This window comes from Leopardus geoffroyi, chromosome X (assembly GCF_018350155.1).
Source record: "Leopardus geoffroyi isolate Oge1 chromosome X, O.geoffroyi_Oge1_pat1.0, whole genome shotgun sequence".
NCBI lineage: Eukaryota > Metazoa > Chordata > Mammalia > Carnivora > Felidae > Leopardus > Leopardus geoffroyi.
The window spans coordinates 28239969-28264264 of NC_059343.1; the positions used below are offsets into that span (position 1 = coordinate 28239969).

At 37.9% G+C, this 24296-nt stretch overlaps 1 protein-coding gene across 9 annotated transcripts in view; it reads right to left on the reverse strand.

Annotated features, from left to right (window-relative positions):
* The window catches only part of DMD (dystrophin), a 2127700-nt gene that overhangs the window by 1465534 nt on the left and 637870 nt on the right, over nt 1-24296 (reverse strand). For all 9 annotated transcript variants that reach the window (XM_045472664.1, XM_045472669.1, XM_045472671.1 and 6 more), the window contains exons 10-11: nt 7661-7843; nt 6569-6750 (exon numbers count right to left, since the gene is read on the reverse strand). In XM_045472664.1, the coding sequence (XP_045328620.1) occupies nt 6569-6750; nt 7661-7843 (365 nt within the window). The remainder of the gene's footprint in view (nt 1-6568; nt 6751-7660; nt 7844-24296) is intronic.

The following is a 24296-nucleotide window of genomic DNA, read 5'->3' on the forward strand; positions in this document are numbered from 1 at the left end:
AATGGAAATGGAGTAATAAGAGGAAAAAAGGAGGGAGAAGCATCTGCATGTTTATGTTTTTTACTGGCATTTCTTTATAAAGCGCACTTCTAAATATTTACGTTGCAAAATTTTAACTTCAAATGTAATTTCAATTACCTTGAACAAACTCCCTCACCCCCAGAGAACACACCCAAGATCACAGCTTTTGGGGGAAAAAAATCAAAGAGGCAATTAGAACAAGCTGGGGGAAAAAAAGTGAAAAATATATAGGAAGCAAATTATTAACCATTATGGTAGAGTTAAAATAATTAGCCTATGGCTAGTCATCTTATTTACAATGATGATCAGTCTTTGCATTTTGTAATTATTTTGCATTCACGATCTACTTTTTCATACTCTATGTCAGCTGATATCTTCTCGAGGTGTGTCAGGTTCATAGAAGTGCTGCTGTTTCAACAATCAGTAAGTGAGAATCACAGAGGGGAAGTATGCAACCCCAGTTCACATAAACAGGTGATTAAGAAAGTGAGACCTGGGGGCGCCTGGGTGGTTCAGTCAGTTAGGCATCCGACTTCGGCTCAGGTCATGATCTCGCGGTCCGTGGGTTCGAGCCCCACATGGGGCTCTGCGCTGACCGCTCAGAGCCTGGAGCCTGTTTCGGATTCTGGGTCTCCCTCTCTCTCTGACCCTCCCCCATTCATGCTCTGTCTCTGTCTCAAAAATAAATAAACACTAAAAAAAAAAAAAATTAAAAAAAAAAAAGAAAGTGAGACCTGGGGTGCTTGGGCAGCTCACTCCAGTGAGCCTCTGACTTCAGCTCAAGTCATGACCTCGTGGTTCACCAGTTTGGGCCCTGCATGGGGCTCTGTGCTGATAGCTCAGAGCCTGGAGCCTGCTTTGGATTCTGTGTCACCCTCTCTCTCTGCCTCTCTCTCTCTCTTAAAAATAAATAAACATTAAAAAAAAAAGAAAGAGAGGCCTTATCCCTTTGGCAAATCTGAATAGATTTATGGTTAGGTAGAAATAGGAGCATTTTGTTACCCCCATATATTTTTAAATTTCTTGTTTGATAACTATTAACAGTTTGTGGGATACATAGTACTTCCTAGATGCGACCTGTATATAGCTAACATTTATGTGTACAATGCAAGGATACCTATTTCCAAAGCAAAAAGGATCCTGACTAGGGCAACCGCTCAGTTGCTTAAGGGTCCGGCTCTTGATTTCAGGTCAGGTCATGATCTCACAGCTCCTGAGTTTGAGCACCGCACTGGGCTCTGCACTGACAGCATGGAGTCTGCTTGGGATTCTGTTGCCTTCACTCTCAGCCACTCCCCAGCTTGCTCTGTGTATCTTTCTTAAAATAAATTAAACTTAAAAAGAAAGGATCCTGACTGTTAAAAAGGCAAAAAAATAACAAAACTAAGTATAGCAGGAATAGTTTATAAATTAACTGTTGGGCTAAAATAACAGAATATACTCGTGGTATACCACAACTACCACCTGGCATAAGACCTGTCATTTTTTACTTGGGTTACTGCAGTGACCTTATAACTGCCCTTTCCTCTTCCAGTAGCATGACTGAGATGTTCTTTACCTGTCTCACCCCTACTTAAAACAGTCTGGTGGCTTTTTCTTGTCTGATAGGGAAAGATAGGATCAAATTGGCAGAGAGGGAAACGTTGGGACCTGAGGTCCCTTGGTGGGGAAAAACACAGATTTTTGGAACGGTGCTGGGAGCGTCACGGCAAACCCCCTTGGACATAAGGTTCCTCTTCAGAATGTAACAGACACCACCTACTCCCCCTCAGGTTCCCCTCAGTAATCTGACAATCAAAATACCTAACTAAAATAAGTAAAGCATAAAGCTTATGCTATAAGAGGGACAGCATGACCCTAGTCTGATTCCTCACACAATGGAATGGAGCCAATCATGAATGGAGGACCCAGCATGTAGAGTTATGAAGCCAGGGAGGGTAGAACCTGAGAAGGAACAAGGGAGAAGGGAAAGAGGGGGCAACCAGAACCTTATAAAACAAAGACCCTTGCCTATAGTGGGGGGTATTCACTTTTAAATGCCCCGTCTCTGCAAAGAGAGCTTTCATACTATTCTCACTTTCTGATCCCATACTCCAATAAACTTTGCCTGCTGTTCATTTTGTGTCCACCTCTTCATTCTTCCAAGCGGTGAGACGATGAATTCTAGGTACGGAGGTAAAAAAAAAAAATCCTGGAACACGTGCACTTCCACTAGAACTCCAAAGCCCTTTTCTCTTACCCTAACACCACCATACAAGAGGGGACCCTTACCTCTCTTTTAACCCTGTCTCATACCTCCACTACCTAACCTTCCCTCCTGCAACTTTCCACTCATGCTGATCCTCGCTCCCTCTAACAAGGGTTGTTCCTATTTTAGTGCCTTTGCATTGGCTGTTCCCTCTGCCTGAAATGTTACTCTCCTGGTTAACAAACGGTAGTTCCTTCTTGTCATTCAAATTCAAATTAAATGGTTAACACCCCAGAAATAACATTCTTGGATCACAAACACTAAGTAACAGCTAGGAGTAAGTTTTCTGAGGAGATTAAAAGGTGCTGTGATACGGAGATGCTTCTCCCGCCTTTCATCCTCTGGGGTTCATTTTTTTTTAAAAAAATTTAATGTTGATTCATTTTTTTTTGAGAAAGAGAGATAAAGAGAAAGCATACACAAGCAGGGGAGGGTCAGAGAAAGAGGGAGAGAGAGAAAGAATCCCAAGCAGGCTCTGTCCTGCCAGTACAGAACCCAATGTGGGCTCAAACTCATGAAATGTAAGATCATGGCCTGAGCCAAAACCAAGAGTCAGACATTTAACCAAGCATTCAGGCACCTTTCTCTTGGGTTCTTTCTTTCTTTCTTTTTTTTAAAGAATTTTTAAGGGGCGCCTGGGTGGCGCAGTCGGTTAAGCGTCTGACTTCAGCCAGGTCACGATCTCGCGGTCCGTGGGTTCGAGCCCCGCGTCGGGCTCTGGGCTGATGGCTCAGAGCCTGGAGCCTGTTTCCGATTCTGTGTTTCCCTCTCTCTCTGCCCCTCCCCCGTTCATGCTCTGTCTCTCTCTGTCCCAAAAATAAATAAACGTTGAAAAAAAAAATTAAAAAAAAAAAAAAGAATTTTTAAAAGTTTACTTATTTATTTTGAGAGAGATTAAGTGCAAGTGAGGGAGGGGCAGACAGAGAGGGACAGAGAAAACCAGAGTCAGGCTCCGTGCACTGTCAGCATGGAGCCTTATGTGGGGCTTGATCTCATGAACCATGAGATCATGACCTGAGCTGAATTCAAGAGTCTGCAGTTTAACCAACTGAGCCACTCAGGCGTCCCTCTTGGGTTCTTGTTTTAACAACCTCTCTGGAGCTAAAGGAGATCTGGGACTTAAACTCTTATGACCAACACTTTGTCCCTAATGCCTGGAAATGTATCTGATATCTTGAGGTACTCCATTAATATTTGTTAATACTTATGTTTGTGTGTGTATGTGTAGAGTTTCATGTATGTGTGTGTGTGTGTGTATAATTATAGTACATATATAAATATATACATAATATATAGTTGTAAGCTTATTTGTATTCCCAGTTAGTTTTTTTGTTGTTTTGTTTTTTACATTTATTAAAAGATAGCAACTTCAGAATCCTAGCATGGCTTCGGTTATATCTTATATGCCCAGACAAACTTTAATTATCATTCCTCTCATCACAAAATCTATGCTTAGGCAGGGATGACAACTTGGGATGGGGTCTATCCACACTCTGTCTATGGGAGGGAGAGATGAGAAATGTAGACTGATCCATTTTTGTTTGCTAGCAATTTATCATGCCTTCCTACTTCAGAGGATGCAGAGGTTTGGAAAGAATAGGTGATGCTCCCTATGAAGCTCATCATCAACAAAGCTCATGAGAATAGAAAGTGAATGGGTAGCAATCTATAAAAGCATGAAATAAAACCTAGAATTATTATTATTTTTTTAAATACTGATGATATCCTATTGTCATAATTAGCTCTTTGGTTCCTTCAAAAAAATCTATTAAGAATCAGGTCCAGCACGGTTTGCATAATGGCTTATCTCAATTAGATTTTAATAGGTTTTATGCATGAATACACACAAAGTTAGGGAAAGTGATATGGAAGACTTACTTTTACAACCTTACAAAAGATTTCTGGATTTGCTTTGCAAAATCATACTTTGTGTATGGGTATTTCAATAAACTGTCCAGAAATGACTGTGTGCTACAGGTGGTTCCATATTAGTGTCTCATTTTCAAAACTTTATGTTTTAGCAAAAACTATGCCAGCTAAGAGGCTGCCCTTGCCTTCCTAATAATCATTCCAAGTGCTTAAACACATACCAAAGTGCCCAAATCTTCCCTCAGGACAAACGTTCTTTTTAAGTTTATTTATTTATAGAGAGAGAGAAAGAGAGAGAGAGTGCACAAGCGAGCAGGGGAGAGGCAGGGAGGGAGGGAGAGAGACAGAGAAAGAGAGGGGGTGGGGGACCCCAAGCAGGCTCCACAGCGTGGAGCCTGATGTGGGGCTTGGACTCACGAACCTATGAAATCATGACCTGAGCCAAAATCAGGAGTCAGACGCTTAACTGACTGAGCCACCCAGGGACCCCAGGACAAACTGGTGTTTTATGTCAATCTTAGCTAAGGACTGATGTTGTTATTTTAGCTTTTCCATCCTCCAGCAGGATGGGGGTAAAGAAATTACACACATACACACATATGTATGTATGCATGTTTGTGCATGTGTATGTGTGTAAATATGGGCATGTGCACTATCATCCACGTATGTGTATCTATGCTATTATCTATCATCTAATAGTAGATATCCCTTCAAGACAGGCATTTTTTAAAGTAACCTTGCTTTTAAAACTGACTACAAATTTGGGATTTTAAGTTGAATTCACCTTTTCTTGTAACTCAGTCTCAAAGGTAATTAATTGATTAGCATGAACACTTCATGCCATATTGTCAGTCTTACCTAAAAAAAGGGATTGGTGGGGCACCTGGGTGGCTCAGGGAGTTACGCATCCAACTTTGCTTGGGTCACGATCTCATCGTTCATGAATTAGAGCCTGCATTGGGCTCTGTGCTGTCAGCTCAGAGCCTGGAGCCTGCTTTGGATTCTGTCTCCTGCTCTCGCTGCACCTCCTCCGCTCGCACTCTGTCTCTCTCTGACTCTCAAAAATAAATAAACGTTAAAAAAATTTTAAAAAGGGATTGAGGGTTTGAGGGGGGCACTTAGCCTCCAGGAGGGAATGGGAAAAGAGAACATAGGAAGGAGAAGACAGCGGTTCTACCATAGGATTTTAAAGACAAGCAAATTTTATCTGAGGTTACGTTAAGTTGCACAGATCAGTGAAAATAGGAAGTTGCTACCTGAAAAATGTTGAGACACGACCATAAGTAAGAGAGGTTCTGTATCTTATAATTTATGATAATAAATGGGGGGAATAAATGAGGCAACCCTTGGGCATGGATATGAGACTGACTCAATTGTTAGAATATGGCTGTTGTAACTCTAACTTCTAGGGTTAGTGGCAATCATCAAAATGGGCACATCAGGGGAAAACGTCAGTATGTATAGAGACTCATATCTCCTGGTTTGGAATACCAATATTTGTGAAAATTCTATCCTGCATATGCCTTATTTATTCTTTCAAAAGACAGGAGTTTAAAAATGTGTTTTCCCCCTCCCTATTGTCACACTATAATTTAGTACTGAAATAGCAATCTTCCCAGCATATCTAATGAGCTTCTTTGGTCCTAGTTTAAAGCTTTTAATCTTCATAAATAATAGCTAAGTAAACTTAAGGCGCTTGGACAATTTCTTTAGCTTAATGTATTCAAATCCACAGTTGGCACTTCATTTCTTTTCATTTAAAAATAAATCTATCTTGTCTCGATAGGCTCTACATGAATACACACACCTAACAATATAAATCAAAGCAACACATCCAGAATGATGAGATCTACTTGTTACCTTTATAAGAAATATGCCATTTTCACAAAATATCTCAAAAATTCTTTTTTGATAAAGTCAGTATGTATTCTTAAAATAATTCACTACCATATAGTACTTGCACAAGGATTTCCAAACATAGATTAGAAGTAATTTTTTTCAAGAGGATTTCCATAAACACATGAGAAACTAATATTTTGAGAGCTTTTCCTTCAGAAGAGAAGTTTCCTGTCAACTGTGCCTAACAGATGATTTTATGTGCATGGTTTCCTGTTTACATTTCTGTTGCCTTCCATGGTCACATTTTAATTTTTGGAAAAAACTTCGAAAATATTAACTGTGACAACAATTTTGGCAACTTTGAGAGCAGAGTTCTGTAGATAATGGTTCTTCTATCCAACCTCTCCACATCAATCACAAAAGTGAGAAACAAAATATAACAGACATGAAAATACAATCTGAACATGCCCTCAAAAAGAGCTACATGTTCTAGGAGCAAACTGAGAATCCCAACTTAAATGAGAAACTGTATCAAAGTAATCATACAAGCCCAAAACTCACTATTTTTAGGAATTAAAAACAAAGACTTACTTGCTCTGTTTTTCCATGCTAGCTACCCTGAGGCATTCCCATCTTGAATTTAGGAGATTCATTTGTTCTTGTACTTCGGTTTCTTCATCTTCTGATAATTTCCCTGTTCCTATCAGTTGACTTCCCAGTTGGAGAACATTACCAACTCGTCCCTGATGAGATGTCAAATCCATCATGTACCCCTGACAGGAAAAGAAGGTGACAAAGTGGGCCTTTAGGTAAATCATTACGGTTTTGAAATTTATTATTTTTTTTGCAATTGTCAATTTGTAGCCCATGTAAATTATATTCCAACGTTTATTTATTTTTTTTGGGACAGAGAGAGACAGAGCATGAACGGGGGAGGGGCAGAGAGAGAGGGAGACACAGAATCGGAAACAGGCTCCAGGCTCTGAGCCGTCAGCACAGAGCCCGACGCGGGGCTCGAACTCACGGACCGCGAGATCGTGACCTGGCTGAAGTCGGACGCTTAACCGACTGCGCCACCCAGGCGCCCCCATGTAAATTATATTCCAGTAAAAGGATGTGAATTTTTATTTAAGAAAACCCAATAGCGTTTTAAATATGAATTAAGGGCAACTAGTAGCCTACGTCGCCTTCCACAGAAGCAGATCCTGAGATAAGGATCTGTATGCAAGTGATGTGCTAAGTAAAAGCTCCCAGAAAGACATGCAAAGGAGCCAAAGTAGCAGAAAATAGGACAGCAAAGGGGCGGAAAGCAAGTTAAGTGTGTCACTTCAAGAAAAGTCTCCCACGGAAGGCGGTGTAGCCTGATACCACATGGGTCCTCCAGAGTGACTGTTATAACTCAGCATCGCTTTGACCCAAGAGAAGGGAGCTGGGCTCTCATATCCCTGGCATGAGTCACTGGCAAAATGAGATCTCGGCAACTTCAAGTGTCATTCTGCAAGACAGAACTTTAAATGCAGGCTGTTGGAATCCCACGCCCATCAACACTGATTTGTTTCCATCGCAAAATAAAAGCTAAATTACCAAAGTACAAGGATCTCACAGAGTAACTGAGATAAAAAGAGGGACTTGTCATTATGACAAGTCATGTGCTTGGTTTCATCCATCAACGTTTTGCTTTACCTCGTGAGTATGAAATTGTTCTTTCACTTCTTCTACATCATTAGAAATCTCTCCTTGGGCTTGCAATGCGTCCTCAGCAGAAAGAAGCCATGAGAGTACTTCTTCTAAAGCTGTTTGGTAACTGTCCAGGGTTACCTCAGTCTCCATTGATGAACGGCCAATATCATCAGGAGTTTCCAAGTGCTGCACAATAAAATAAATTGGGTGTTATACAATGAGTATCTTTGCAGACTGTTCCAGTACATTACATGATAAATCGAATGAAATATTTAAAATGCTAGAAATGTCCACTTGCATTACCAGAGACATGAACAGCAGACACATACAATACCAAGTCTGCATTTTAACATCTCACAAACATACACACAAATTCTCAAATGGCAGTTGAAATCCACTTCAAATTAGTATTTCATTAAAGCTTTTCTGGATTATAGTAAAAATGAATTAATACATCATCTCTTCATGCTGTATTTTAAATGCTACCAATTTTCAGCCATAGGTAACTTTTTCATTTTATATTTTCAATCATTTATACATAAACATTATTGGTATTATATTTACATACTTTTGCAATGGCATTAAAGGAAACATCTCTTCCCAAGAGAAGGGAATGAACTATTTCTGAAAATTTAAAGAGCAATAAAGTTATCGGGTTGAAACTAAATGAGGGAAACAGATGAAATTTAAACAGAAATACCTCATTCACACAACTGAAATTTCTAACAGTATGATGACTTCTATAAATTAAGCTTTTATTGCCAGAAGGCCATGGTTTCAGTAGGAAGGCATTATCTTAGAAGATGTAAAATATGAAGCATTTGCTTCCACATTCTTTTAAAAATGTTAATTTATTTTTCAAAGAGAGAGTGCATGAGTGGAGGGGGACAGAGGATCTGAAGCAGGCTCTATGTTGACAGCAGAGAGCCCGCTGGGAGGCTTGAATTCATGAAGTGTGAGATCATGACGGGAGCCAAAGTCAGAGGCTCAACCTACTGAGCTACCCAGGTGCCCCTGCTTCCATATTTAATTAGTAGGATGTTAAGTAAGATTCCCAACAGTTGTCTTGAAACTCTGAATTTCTTAATAAAGCTGAGAACAACAGGTACATAGTCCATAATTCTAACGAGAAGATCCAGGCCACCTATGAAGGCACTGCTAAGAAGGAACCAGAAGACTGGCCCCACCACTTTCAGTCCATTACCTAGCTGAAGGTATAGAAGAAGAAGGACAGTGACTGGAGAAAACTGATGGGGAAAGATTCTTTTGGAGTAGTGGGAGTACTAGGCATGTCCATACCTCCTCCCCACCTCAAGCTAAGCAATGGAGACTTTAAAAGACTCACCTGTATATAACAGGTTAGTTTCCAGGATGGAACACTGACCTCTAAACCTGGTTGGGTGTTAGCAGGGATTCAGAAGCAATGGGACCAGTACTACCAAGTACCAGGAGACAACTCTTGGGGTAACTAATGTGTCCGCTGCTTTAATACTAGGGCAATTGCCAATGGTAAGAATCCGAGTAAATAAGAAAATGTGCATGAATTTTTATTTGGGGAAAGTACACTCATGGTACATTGCTGGGCTTCAAATATCTTAAGAAAGATGGCATTCAAGAGGGTTTCCTGCTGAAGTAGGGGATACAAACAAAGTGTTGACACAGTGAACCAGAGCAAAAATATTGAAGAAGTGTTTAGAGAGGAATCTTCTGTATACTCCAAAGACACTAAGCAAACACCAGGCCCCAACAAACAGGGTTCTGCAAAGGAAACAAGAGGCAGCATAGAACAAGCAGAAGCTACTTGGGAGACTGCATGATCTTGTCTAGAAAAAAAATCCCCCCTTTTGATGGCTTTCCTCTGACAGGTCTGCCTTGAATTTCTAGTCCCTGTCAATGCTGGGCCTTATCCCACGGAGCTGCCAGCACCAACTTAATTGTGCTCTTCCAATAAATGCTCCTATTTTGAAACTTTATTATTAAAAATTTCTTCAACTATTAAGTCCTCTAAGATGGAGAGACATTGGGGGAGGGCTTTGTGTGATATTTCCATCAAATGATGCATTCTTCATGTGTTTCTAGAGAACTGGCAGAAATATGTCATCCTGATAGGTCAAGATCACCCAACTCTAGCATCTCGAATAGCAAAAGGACCCTGAGCACAAGTCAAGGCAAATTTCTGAAGGTCTTACGGGTTTGAACAAGTTCCATGGTGTATCCTTTCTCTCCATCCCTAATTACTATTAATAACAGATATCAAAGTCAGCATTAAGAGGAGAAAAGTCACACAAAGGTAGCCTGGGAGATGTATGTAGTCAAGAGCAGCTTCATAGTTGTGCAACCTGAGCAGTGGTACAGTGCCGCAAGGCCCAGAAACATACCTTGCTTGTTTTAACTGTTTCCTGACACTGCCCTTAATAATGTTGTCTTTGAACGTGGGTAATGGAAGTGAAGTCCAATAAGGTGACAAAGGAAATGTGCAGGGGAATTAAGTATAATATGTGTGTTGACCCCCATTTGCATATAGTGTTACTGATGTGCCATGAGCATAAAATTCGGGTGGACACACACTATGCGGGGATGGAGCAACACTCAAGCCCGTCCAAGGGAAGTATGTCTACGAACGACCGATGGCACTAACAGCCCCAAGAACTCGTGCTTTCTGTTTGAACCAGAACTTGCTTCAAATGCAGAAAGAAGGCAATTCTAAGAAAACAAGAATGACCACAGAGCCCTTGGATATCCCTTCTTACTTGTATTTCGTTCCCATATTAGCCAACCATTTAGGCTGAAATTGAGGACACAAAAAGAAAGGGAAAGGGCAACCCCGGGTTCCTTGTCCTTTCAATCCTGCCTTACTCATCAGAATGATGAAAGTACAGAATAGGAGTAGAACATGCACCTATCAAGAAGTGAAATAAAAACAGCTAAGTTAGTTGTGCAATGTTTCCACATTAAGAATGAAATACATAGGCATGCACAAGCTACAAAATACAAATTGTATAGTGCCGGTGATTCTGCAGGAGTTAAATGGTCTTATATTTACATTTACAACCGCAATTGCACAATGTAACAATGAGCAATAAAACCCATGCTAATACTTTAAAATTTTAATTTTCTTTGTTCAGTATGAAGTTAAACAGCAAATAAAAAACACAATGGCAAGTCAAGAAAGAGAGACCATGGAATAAAGGAAAACAGCTTTATAGTTTAATTTTAACAGCACTTTCCTTCCTGCTCTTTGAACAAGGGGCCCTGTATTTCATTTTTCACTGTACTGCACATTGTGTGGCCAGCGCTGTGTGTAGGTGAAAAAAAATACAATTCAATTCTGAATATTTTGGCTTCTCTTGGCTACAGGTGAGAGGAGACGGTGCTTTATTATCATGTACGCTAGAGCGTGGTTGTAAAACCCAAGGGCTGTGGAGGCAGTGTTTGAATCTTGACTCTGGTCTGAGGTCTTATCACCCTGGGAAGGTTACTTAGCTCTATCATTAGCCTTAGTTTCCTCCTAAGTAAAACAGGAGCAGTGATACTTTCCTAATAAGATTGTGGTAAAAATTAAAGAACAGTATATCAAGTGTTTAGCAGAATGCCTGATCTTCTGTAAGAACCCAAGAAAGTGCATGATAACTGCAATTATTATGGGATTCTTATATGCATAAGAACCATTATGAAACTCAACCTACTCCACTGTTATCATCTTAAGTCACTGTCCAGATTTCAAAAGCCAAAAAATTATTGTGGAAAAAATGATCCGAAAAACTTCTAAGAGTAAGCATCAATTACATTAAACCTTTATGAAACGTGAACCTTAACCTAGCTCCTACATCAAAGTTCTAAAAATCATTAATGATCTTGATTTCAAATGTATCTTCTCAAAATGATAAATTATAAACAACACTATTACTCAAGTAACCCAATACATTTTACCAGTGTACAATTTGGATTACAAAAGTAAACATCCCCACTGATAGATAAGTAGGTAAAGAAGATGTGACATATATACACAATGGAATATCACTCAGGCGTAAAAGAGGCGGAAATCTTGTCACCTGTGACAACTCAGATGGACCCAGAGGGCATTATGCTAAGGGAAATAAGTCAGACAGAGAAAGACAAATACCTTATGATTTCACTTCTATGTGGAATCTTTTTTGAAAAGCAAAACAAACAAACAGCAAAACAGAAACAGACTCGTAAATACAGAAAACAAGCTGGTGGTTGTCAGAGGGGAAGCAGGGAGATGGGTACAAACTTCCAGTTATAAAACGCTTAAGTCATGGGGATGTGAAGTATACCACAGGGAATACAGTCAATAGTATTGTAATAACTCTGGTGATAGATGGTAACTAGACTTATTACAGCAATCATTTCATAATGTACATAAATGTCAAATCACTAGTTGTACACCTGAAACTAGTAAAATATTGTATGCCAACTACACTTCAATAGAAATAAAGTAAACACTTCATGATTTATTGATATTTACAGAAGCTTGAAATTTTGGAGACAATTTTAAAAGGCAAATCTTTATAGTCAAGGACACGAGGTCTAGTACTCATAAATTCCGAATCTCAAAGTTTTGTCTGAGGATGTTCATAAAACAAAAACTTTGCGAAGACAGCCTTATTAAAGCTAAACTCAAACATGAATAAGCTGCGTAAAATAAAAAATAACTCAATTCATTATTATTTGTATGCATAAAATCAACTCTACATACATAGATGATTATGGTCAAAATTGTCATCAGGGCTCTGAGTAATTCCTTCTTTGTCTAGACAACTATTTTTCAAATTTGTTAGTCATGATTCATCAATGATTCATGAAATCATTTTCGTGGGTCATGACCAGGAATATTTAATGGGTCATGACTAGGAATTACTTAAAATTAAATCAAATTAAATTAATAAAATAAATATTAGCCTGTGTCATTTATATTAAGGATTAATATTGCTTTCTGAACTTTTGTTTGAGATATACATATATATGTATCTATGTATATATGTGTACGTATATGTTCCGGGTCAAGAATAAAAAAGTTATTTTCCATAGGTCAGGAAAGAAAAATGGAAACAATTCTAGAATTTCAGCACAAGTAAACCCATGAAAGAAGAAATGTGCTTGAATTTTCACATTTGCACATTTTCAATAGAACCTTTGAAAGAAAATACATTCTTTATAAATCCATCTTTAACACTGGTGGTTCTGAAGCTCCTTGGGAGCTTCACAGGTGTAGTCCAAAATTAATCCATCTGTGTGGAAGACAGAGAGAAACCAACTAAAGAGGCAAGCCACTCCAGATAGGTAGGTGGCAAGGGAACTTGCATACAAGCCTTGTTTACATACAGACCTTAATGGAGTTCAGTCACATATACTGTCCAGATGGGCTCAACATTACATCACTCTCTCAGAGCTGCATCCTTGGGGCAGTTCTAGGAGTGGGGAAGGCAGGTGGAATCATTCCAAGGACACAGGCAGGGGTGAGGGGACCTCCAATTGCCACGGTCCAGCTCATGGATCAAGGAGTAGTCATGTCCTCTCAAAGACCTCCCCCAATGAACAGAGAACTTAGAAACAGATATATGTAGACAGGCTAATACTTTTGGTTCCAGCTCCCCAAAACATGTATTTATTGCTACAGTATTTCATATTTTACCTAAACTTGTGGCTAGTTCATACATATCATGGCAGCAAAGGAAATTTTCTAGGAAATTTGATCTTTGCTTTTTATAGAAGACATATGCATAAGAAAATGTTACCAATCATTTCATGACTTAAGATGCCAGTATCATCAAATGGAACTAATTTTTTTTTCCCTAGGCTTCAATCTTCTTTTAATTTCTATCTTTATCACAGTGGTTTATGTTTCTCTGCAGTAGACTGGGCAAAGAATGATTCAGGTGAGAGGTATAACGATGGACGGATGGAACAATTCTGGCTGTTTTCAAAATTAAGAACACTAAAATTGATTCAACATTCTCCACACATTTCAGAGGCGTAATGATTGTCCTTTTGCATGGAGACTTACAGATATTGTCACCTATGTTCCTTGAAGATGTTGCTATTCCATAAGGTGGAAGAGTATAGAAGAGGAAATGAAGTAATGAGGGAAGACAAATGAATGTATGTGTTAGTCCTGCAATGTCTAGGACAAATGTCTGGAAACGGATTTCCAGTGAGAGAAATTGTTGTAATAAAATATAGAGCAAGAGCCTTGACACTACTTCATTATGTAACTTTTTTTTAAACCCAGCTTACTCTCCATCTAATCTTGAGTAAGTTGTTTAACCTCTCTAAATCTCAGTTTCCCCATCTGTAAAACAAGGAGAATAAAAGTGTATCTCCATAGGACTGGTGAAAAGATTATATGAAATGATGCAAATAAAATGTTAAGCACATTCTAGTTTCCAAGAAATGTTCTACAACGCCTGTATTTGGGGACCAATGTTCATTGAAATGGCAAATGACTTTTATGAGGAAACACAGTTGAATGAGCTGTGTGTATTTTTAGAAGCACGATTTTGGCAATTCAAAGTGAGAGAAGTCATCAAATGGCTACATACAGGTAGTGAAACCAGCAATCCAGCAAACCACAAAGCTCTTAGAAAAATAGCTGGGACGTTTCCAGAGGGCACATCTATTACTGAGTACTTTTATATTTCTGTTGAAACCAGCCTATTTTGGCAACTTCCCCAAACGCCACCTTAAAATGTGATAGGACTGTTAACCTGGATAAAAACAGTTCTTTTGTTCTTGAATGTGTAAACACTTCAAGAACATTTGAAAATGTTATCACTTAGCTCCCTTAAATGTGTCCTACTTTTTTTACAGTCAAGTCAGTGCATGGATAGTGAATTTTTTGGTGTATTCTATAATCTTTTTATTGTTCAGTGAAAGATTACTGGAAAGCTAAAGGATTACAGAGGGATAACGAAGTGGTTCGTTTACTAAATAACAGAAGAACCATTCATAAGAACTAGGATTAGTATGTGGAAATATTCTTGCATCAGTTCCCCTGTGTTTCCTCAGAGATATAACATGTAAACCAGGGTATAATTCAAAGTATAAAAAATGATTGCAGAAGTGATTTATGACAAATTAATCCATCATGCAACACTGTACATGACATTCGATCTAATCATACGATCAAAGAGGTAATTTTTAATACTGCTTGGGCCTGAAATTCAGTTCAAAGTTAAACCCTAATGAGGAATTAGAAAAAAATTATGGTCTCCTGTTAGGGCAATATTAAAACAACAGTCACAACAACAACGACTACATCTATAAAAGCAGTAACAACAGCTGCCGTTATTTATTGGGCACTTAGTGTCAGTTAATTTGTTAAGCACTTAACGTGCACTGTATCATTTTTTACCACAACAAATCAGGATGACAGAGCATAGTAGGATGAGCGAATGGGAGCAGAAAAATTAAACAATATGCCAAAAATCACAAAGGTGATTTGCTGTTCTGTGACTTAAAACCAAGTTGTTTGGTTTACAAACACTTATCGTCACCACAATTTTATAAATCTCTATTAATGAAGAAAATGATTTCAGAGTCTGTGAAACAGCACTTTCACAAAATATCTTAATAAGACTTCTTAAAAATAAAATAAAAATGTATATTTATTTGTAAATGTGTTTAGTGATGGATGTTAAGTAGACTATTGCGAACATTTTACAATATCATGAATCATTATGTTGTATACAGGTGTTGTGCACCTGAAACATAATGCTATATTACAATTACATCTCAATGAAAATAAATAAAATTATTAGAGGAAGTTATAGCTCAGGCTCATAAAAAAAAAAAAAAAAAACAGTTACTGAACTAACATTCTAACCCAAATCTCCTAGTCACCTAAGAAGGATTTTAATTTCAAATAGCAACTGTATTGAAAGTTGTCTTATGTCAAGTATATAAGATGAGTCCATTAATTTTTTCTTTTTTTAATGTATGTGTATTTTGAGAGAGAACACACAAGCGTATGTGCAAGTGGGAAAGGGGAGCGGGAGGGGCTGAGAGACAGAGACCGGAGAGAGAGAATCTCGAGCAGTCTCCCTGACAACATGGGGCTCAATTTCCTGAACTGGGAGACCATGAACTGAACCGAAATCAAGCGTTGGATGCTTAACCCAGTGAGCCACCCAGGTTTCCCTAAGATGAGTCCATTTAAAGAAAGCTAACAGGAAAGGTCAATAAGATTATGGTTCAGCTAATAAATTGTGCCTTGAAAAATTTTATGTATCTATATTTTTTTTCTTTTCTTCACTTTCACAATTTCACAATCAATGGTTTTGAAACTACTAAGAAAATAATATCTGGAACCCACATTGCTAGTCGGAAATCAAATGTAAAGTCAAGAATAATGCTTGCAAGACTAAGACACTGCTGTAACACTGAAAAAGGGGACAACGCAAACGCAGACAGGAGTGGGACATAGCCGAGGTGATGGCACAGACTCTCTTTTATAAGACAGAGGAAGATGCACGAAAAGTAAGTAATGTAAATATTTTCTAAAGGAAGACATGTGCCAAATCTACTGTTTGGACTCTATACTTTCTATAATTCCTATCACATGCCTTTCATTTTTGTATCAGTTAAGTTGATTTTCTTCACTATTACAGAATGTCTTGCAGAAATGGTATATTGTGCTTAGAACACTCTGGTGAAGAAGACAAAAGAAGTCTATCATCATCTGTATACATATATGTTATATCTATGTGTATACTTCCATTTTTAAGGAAATATTTTCCCAAAACCTATTAAACAAAAGGTTATGGAGCCAAGTATTCATCTTGATACCCAGAAACAAGTGTCCACTGCAAAGACTGCTGGTCCTTCAATATCTGTCCTCCTCCACTTCTTATATAGGAGAAAATATAGATGAGCTATGGAGCCTGGCTATACAAACTATAGTTCCCAGCTTCCCTTGCATTTAGGTGTGACATGTGACCAAATACTGGCGAGAGGAACAGGATATGTGCAACCTCTTTGTGAAAAGTTAAGAAGAATCAAAATGTTCTCCCCTTTGTAGTTTCCTTCTTCCCACAGCCTGTAATACAGACATGACGGTGAACGATCCTTGATGAAGTCAGTATCCTAGGGGATGACAGAGTATCATGGCAAAGAAAATGCTGGTCCCTGGATGGGCAAAGCTTTCCTACAAAGCCTGGACTAGCAAAATACTGATAATTCTGAAAGAGAAATCAACTTGTTTCTTAGATAGTCCATTACTATGTTGTCTCTGTCACTCCCACAATGCCTATATCCTAATACATGAGCATGCCCTAAGTTTCTAGGAACTGAGATTTTATTATAAAGATAAATGTATTTCTAAGGGCTAATATGTGGTTTTAAAATAAACTTTCTACCATAAAATCATATGCCTCTCTGCTTAATATACTCTCCCTGTATGAAATGTATTCTCAATGAAGGTTCCAGTTCATTCTGTTTCATCATTTTTTCTTTCTTTTTTATTCTTTTATAGAGTGAGAGTGAGCATTAGCAGGGGGGAGGGACAAAGGGGGGAAAAGAGAGAGAGAGAGAGAGAGAGAGAGCATGTCAAGCAGGCTCCACGGTCAGCGCAGAGCCTGACATGGGGCTTGATCCCATGACTCTGGGATTATCATCATTTTTCAACCCATTTAACTTTTAAAAATATCTTTCCAGATTGATTTATATAAGTGACATATTACCTTGTGCAAATTTAAGATATAATTACCACTGTAGCTTTAGCTAACACCTCCATCATTTCACATAATTACCATTTCTTTTTCTGTACTGAAAACATTTATGATCTACTCTCTAACCAACTTTCAAGAAATATAACATAGTATACACTTCTAGACATTACACAAATCTCTGTATTCCTTTAAGGCAGGAACTCTGTCCCATACTTAACAGAAGATACAACATACAGATAACTAATAAATACTAATTGAATTTAATTGTTTTAGGTATCTAATTTTAATTTATTATTAAAACTCATTTGCTCTTCCAATTTATGGTCTTGTATAAAAGATGTTTCAACCAGTGATCATGTGTGGAAAATAAGTGTATCATGGCGTGAAGCATTCATGATTTTAAATATATATATTTTTCCCAACATTCCCTTTGACACATACCATGTGTGTGTTTATTGATTATTTCCTTTTCTTTAATTTATCTAAGTCTACTTTTCAAAAATTTTTAAGTTGATTTATTTATTGAGTGAGAGAAAGAGAGTGAGAGAGGGTGCACAAGTTGGGGAGGAACAGAGAGAGAGGGAGAGAGAGAAAATCCCAAACAGGTTCTGCACCATCAGCGCAGGAATCGATGCGGAGCTCAAACTCGCAAAGTGTGAGATCATGACCTGAGCCAAAATCAAGAGTCGGACGCTTAACTGATTAAGCCACCCAGGCACACCTTATTCTACTTTTTCATGTTACTGGACATATATTACCTCTCTTAACTATACTATCTTTCATTTCTTAATTTTCTCTTTTCTTGATCTCCTTCTGAAAAAATTTGTCTTGGTTATTGTCATCAACAAAGTAATATGATCTTTCATAGAAAATCAAAAAGGATGGAAAATAAGTAATCATTGCTACAACAAACCCTTCTAAAGCAATGAAAGTTTAGAAAGAAAATAATAAAAGAGTTAAATAGATTTTATTTTATTTCTTTATTTTTACTTATTTAATTTTGAGAGAGAAAGAAAGAGTAAGCAGGAGAGAGGTAGAGGGGGGAGGAACAGAGAGAGAGAGAGAGAGAGAGAGAGAGAGAGAGAGAGAGAATGAATCCCAAGCAGGGTTCCCACTGGCAGCACAGAGCCCTATGTGGGGCTTAAACTCACAAACCATGAGGTCACGACCATAGCTGAAATCTAGAGTTAGACAGTTAACCGACTGAGTCATCCTGGCACCCCAAAAAGATTTTTTTTGTCATTCATGATTTTATTTTATTTTTTTAATATGAAATTTATTATCAAATTGGTTTCCATACAACACCCAGTGCTCATCCCAAAAGGTGCCCTCCTCAATACCCATCACCCACCCTCCCACCCCCTATCAACCCTCAGTTTGTTCTCAGGTTTTCCAAATAGATTTTAAACGTACCTAATATAAAAGATATGTCTTTTTATTGATAAAGTTTACCATAAAGTTTTTTTGATAAATACCAATAAATTCATATGTAAAACAGCTTTCTCAAGAACTCATGAAGTAGTTAATGAAGAGCATCCAGCTTAGTGATTTCTTTGCACACGTTATGTCATATAATTCTCACAACAACCCTAAAAGAGGGTCCATTGTCCAGATGAGAAAACTGAGGTCACACCCATGAGGTGTTGGATGAAAAACTGGACCCTCAGCAAACCAACATCCCTTCTTGTCACTCTGAAGGGCTAAAGGAATATTATGAGATCCATGGATTCCAGAGAAGAAAGATGAACACAATAACTATAATAATTTTGGTAAGCTTCAATAATTTTAAAAGTCAACACATACAAGTAGGAAAACTCATACAAGTAGGAATTTAAAGAATTGGGGATTTTCTGAAAGTAACTCTAAAATAAGGCAGTTACAAGATATGTGACAAGACCAAGTCAGTTCTTAACGCTATCCTCCTCAGTCCTAAGTTTAACAATCGTATCTACTTTCAAACATGCCTAATGCAAATATACCAAGTCTTACTTACTTTAATCAATCTTTTCTAAGTATTTGCCATCTCTTGATAATCTATTTGCTTCCCATATTAAATCTCATTTCTTTCATGGAATCAAGAATCTCATTCCATTTCACAGAATCAGGAACTTCCCACTGTGGATTATCTCTTCTCTGTTCAAGCTCTCCCCCCCCCCCCCATCAAACTGAGCCTAGTGGGTTGGTTTCTCAGTCTATTGCACGTCCTAGCTAGTGTTTTCTAAAATGTCACTGCCTTCCCTGGCTCCATCCCCGCCTCTGTATGTGGCAATGTCTCAAAGGTGTCCTGGTGCACAGAACCAGCGCCTGCCCTCAGGGAACTTCAAGTGAGTCTCACTTTGGAGCAAGATAAACCTGAATTCCAATTCCTGAGGCTCTAGAATTTTGAAGGAGTGTGTGTCTGACTAAATAATGAATCTCAGATTCCTGGTACACACCTGATAATACATAGGGCAGTATTAACTTAGAAGGTATTATAAGGCTCACAGACAACATACACGGAGTTTTTATTGTCATTCCACATTACCCCTTTCCGCTCAACCTTTATAAAATCACTTCCTTTTCTTCATTGTTCTTATTTAATGCAACACAGAATAGAGAAGTAACAAGTGATACCAACAAAAGGAGTCTGCCTAAATTTGAGACCTGAAACCATAAAACTCCTAGAAGAAAACATAGGCGGTAATCTGTTTGACATCAGCTTTAGCAGTATTTTTCTAGGTAAGTCTCTCAGGCAAGGGAAACATACAAACAAACAAAAGACTATTTGGTCTACACCAAAACAAAAAGCTTTTTCCCAGTAAAGGAAACCATCAAAAAAAAAGAAAAGAAAAGAAAAGGCAACCTAATGAACATAAGAAGATATTTGTAAATGACTTATCAGATGAGGAGTTAATAATCCATATGACTCAACACCAAAACGACAAAAACAATCTGATTACGAAATGGGCAGAGGACCTAAAGAAGACGATTTTCTAAAGAAGACATCCAGATGGCCAAGAGACACACGGAAAGATGCTCAACATCACTCGTCATCAGGGAAATGCCAATCAAAACCACACTAAGGTATCACCTCACACCTGTCAGAAAGGCTGGAGTTAACAAGACAAAAATTAACAAGTGTCGGCAAGGATGTGGAGAAAAAGGAATGCTTGTGCACTGTTGGTGGGAATGTAAATGGGTGAAGTGACTAGAGAAAACTGTATGGAGGCTCCTCAAAAAATTAAAAATGGAAATACCATATAATCCTGTCACTTCCATCCTGGGTATCTGCCCAAAGAAAACAAGACTAATTAAAAAACACATCTGCATCCTATGTTTGTTGCAGCATTATTTACCATAGCCAATGTACAGAAGCGACCCAAGCGCCCATCAGTAGATAAATGGATAAAGAAGATACGGTGTATGTGTGTGTGTCTGTGTGTGTGCAATGCAGTATTTCTCAGCCATAAAAAAGAACAAGATCTTGTCATTTGTCACAACATGAATGGACTTACAGGGTATAATTCTAAATGAAATAAGCCAGACAGAGAAAGACAAACATGATATGATTTCACTTGTATGTAGAATCTAGAAAACAAAACAAACAAATGAACAAAGCAAACACAGACCTATAAATACAGAAAACAAACTGGTAGTCGCCAGAGGGGAGAGGGGTAGGGGGATGGACAAAGCAGATGTAGGGGATTGTGAGATACAGACTTCCAGTTATAGAACGAGTAAGTCATGGGGTGAAAGGTACAGCGCAGAGAGCATAACTTAATGGTATCATAATAGCATTGTATGGTGATAGATGGTAGCTAAGCTCACAGTGACCAAAGCATAACATACAGAGTTGTCGAATTACTGTCTTATACACCTGAAACTAATTTAACATTGTGTGTCAACCATACTTCAACCAAAAAAAAAGAAAAGAGGGGGATTGGTTTTATTTCAATTCTAGCTTATAAAAATATACAACTAAGTTAGCAAGCACACTTTTGTTAAGTAGGTCATTTTCCCTCAGACACAATGGTTATCTCCACTTCCTTCAGGTACACCAGCTACTTGGCTTATCCTTTCACGTGTATCACTAAATTCTTTAGATTTTTTTCTTTATTCATTTTACATGCTTCTGTCTCCTTTCCTTGTTCTTGAAAGTGTGGTATGGTATATATTTCAGAAAAACCCTCACAGTAAGCTTCACAAGTGTAGAGTTTTGTTTTATTTTGTTCACTATAGTGTCTGACAGATAGGAGAACGTAACAGACTTTTGTTGAAATAATGAATCTCCTAGCACATACCTGGTAATAACTTCCCATCTCACTTTATATTAATATTAGGACATTATTTTTCCTAAGGGAATTAGATCATATCTGACCATATCAGAACATTCCTAGGGGAATTAGATCCTAAGGGAATTAGATCATATCAGACCATATCAGACCAGAGAGAAGAAAGAGTACATTTTGTTTATAGCACCTGCCACCTTACAAGCACACTATTTGCCTGCTTATTGTCTTCAAGGAAACATCCTTTGTTTAAGGCCTTTAAAGCTTGACATTTGTAAGGAAAATGCTAATGGTATTAAGCCCTGGGAAGACTCTGGGTAGATTTCATTAACAGGTGAAAATTCTGCCCTCTGCCTCAAGGCAAATAAAAGACCAGCAGTCTTCTACCCTGTAAGGCCAGGTGGACTAAAAGGTGCATGCAGAGCATCAACTGAATGCAATGGGCAGTTCTTCCATTGTATCATTCGCTCCTAACAAGAGTGAGCATGCTTCAAAGCTTATACCTCAGGGTCTCACTGACAATGAAACCCTTTCATCTTAAGGTTCTGAGAATTGAGAAGCGTGCACATGCACGTGATAGAGATAAAAAGTGTGGAACCTTTGGACAAGTTTTTATCTCTTGTACTAACGCTTCTTCTCATATCTCAAAAGTCAGAGTGGGCTACAAGATACGAGGAATCACTCCTGATGTAGTAAAGACACTATAAAAGCATTTTAGGGTGTTATGCGTGTATTATAAAATAAGGCAATAGCAAACTGAGTAGGAAAGCAAGACAGAGAACAAAGGGAGGCTGACAAAGAAAATACCTATCATAAAGACATGTGTGTGTAGTTTTTTTTTTTTTAACATCTATTATTATGGAATTAACTTTATTATTTTTTTTCCTTTAGCAGTTTGGTTGAAAGCTGTCCAGCAGACAACATCCTTCACAATTTATTTTGCATTCGTCTCTTCTTTTCTATTCCTAGTGGCATCATCCTAAAACACTGGTTCTCCACCAGGGAATATTTTACCCTCTAGGGAATATTTGACAGTATCTGGAGAAAGTTTTGATGGTTACTGCTGAAGTGGAGGTTGCTACTGACATCTAGGCCATTTAGAGATGAGGAATTCTGCTAAACAATCTACAATGCATTGCTCAGCAGCAGCTCAAGTACAGTAGTCACCACCCCTCCTCCTCCCCCAACAAAGCACGATGGGGCCCCAAATGTCAGTAGTGACACTTTGAGAAACCATGCTCTGAAACATCACAAGAATTACTTTACTGACATTCTTTCCACATTGATTCCCTCTCTTCTTCTGGTTACTTCAAGCCAACTTGAGAACAGTTGCAATATTTATACTGAGTATGTTATTCTTGTATGCAATAAACCAGCAATTTTACTCGTAATACACAGTCCCAAATATATACCCTATCATGCAATGGGCTCAGATGTTTCCTTCCATTCTCTCTCTCAGGGTTCTGGAAACCTACACATCAGCCATTTGCATGTTTTACCTTCCTACTTGTTTATTTCTACTACAAACATTAAAAAAAAAAACAAACAAACACTTTCTAAACACATTTAAATCATATTCTCCTTTAAGTTTCAGCCCAAATATCATCTCTTGTATGACTTTTCCTGATCCTTTACAATAATGCTCTCCAATTTTATAAATGTATCATCCTTATCAAATATTTCTCCTTATCAAATATTTATGAATGCATAATCTACATTTTTAATCACTTTGTTCAACACCTATTTTGAGGACTGATACAAATTAGCTGCCCTACTCACTTTTCACCCAATCCACCAGGTATTTTAAAAAGTCTGGCTAAAAAATTTAATCTTTTGCCATCTAATTCAGAATTTCTGAAGTATCAAATGAAAATGTTTTTATATTTATAATACAGATTCAAAATCTCACGGAAACATTTCACTTACAACGTTTTAAATAAATTTTAAAATTCTCCTTTCAAGCTTCCGTGGGTCCATGTGAAATCTTTTATAAGTGACAAACTTATGATGAGAATATTGCCAAATATCGTTTCTTAAAACGCTCTCTCCATAGCATGCACTTCTTAGAAAATGCAGTTTCTTTCTTGATCATTGTTAGTACAAAACTTTGCCTTGACAGCAAATATCAAGTGTTTCTACTGCTTTTGGAAATAACTGAGAAATAACATAGTCCTCACACTGCCGACTGCCAACACAGCAAAGTTCACCATATTTGGAACACTTGTCTTTCTGAAAAAGAAGACACATAACTAAGTTTTTTCCACTGTTTTGCCATGAGATAACTAGAACACTCCTGTTCAGTAAAAAAGACTTTCTAGGACACTTCCAATTCGGTGGAAAATATAAGTATCCTACTACTTAAGATAACACGATCTATAAACCTACAGAACTGTTCACATGAATTACAATGCATCCAGAACCCCAATGGTGCTAATAAATAGGGGAGGGCCCCACTACCAACCTATCCTATTGAAGATCTCTGACTTTCCACTATGGTATCTATCAAGTACCTTATATAATATGAAATCACATGAAAATCTGTATATTATGCAGTAACAAATTTTTAATAAAATTTTTAATTTTACATTAAAAAAACTTATGAAGACACATTGTGATATATTCTACCGGGACCCCAGGAGATCATCCCATGTACATCTTAGGTGAGAGTTCCCCACTTTGTAG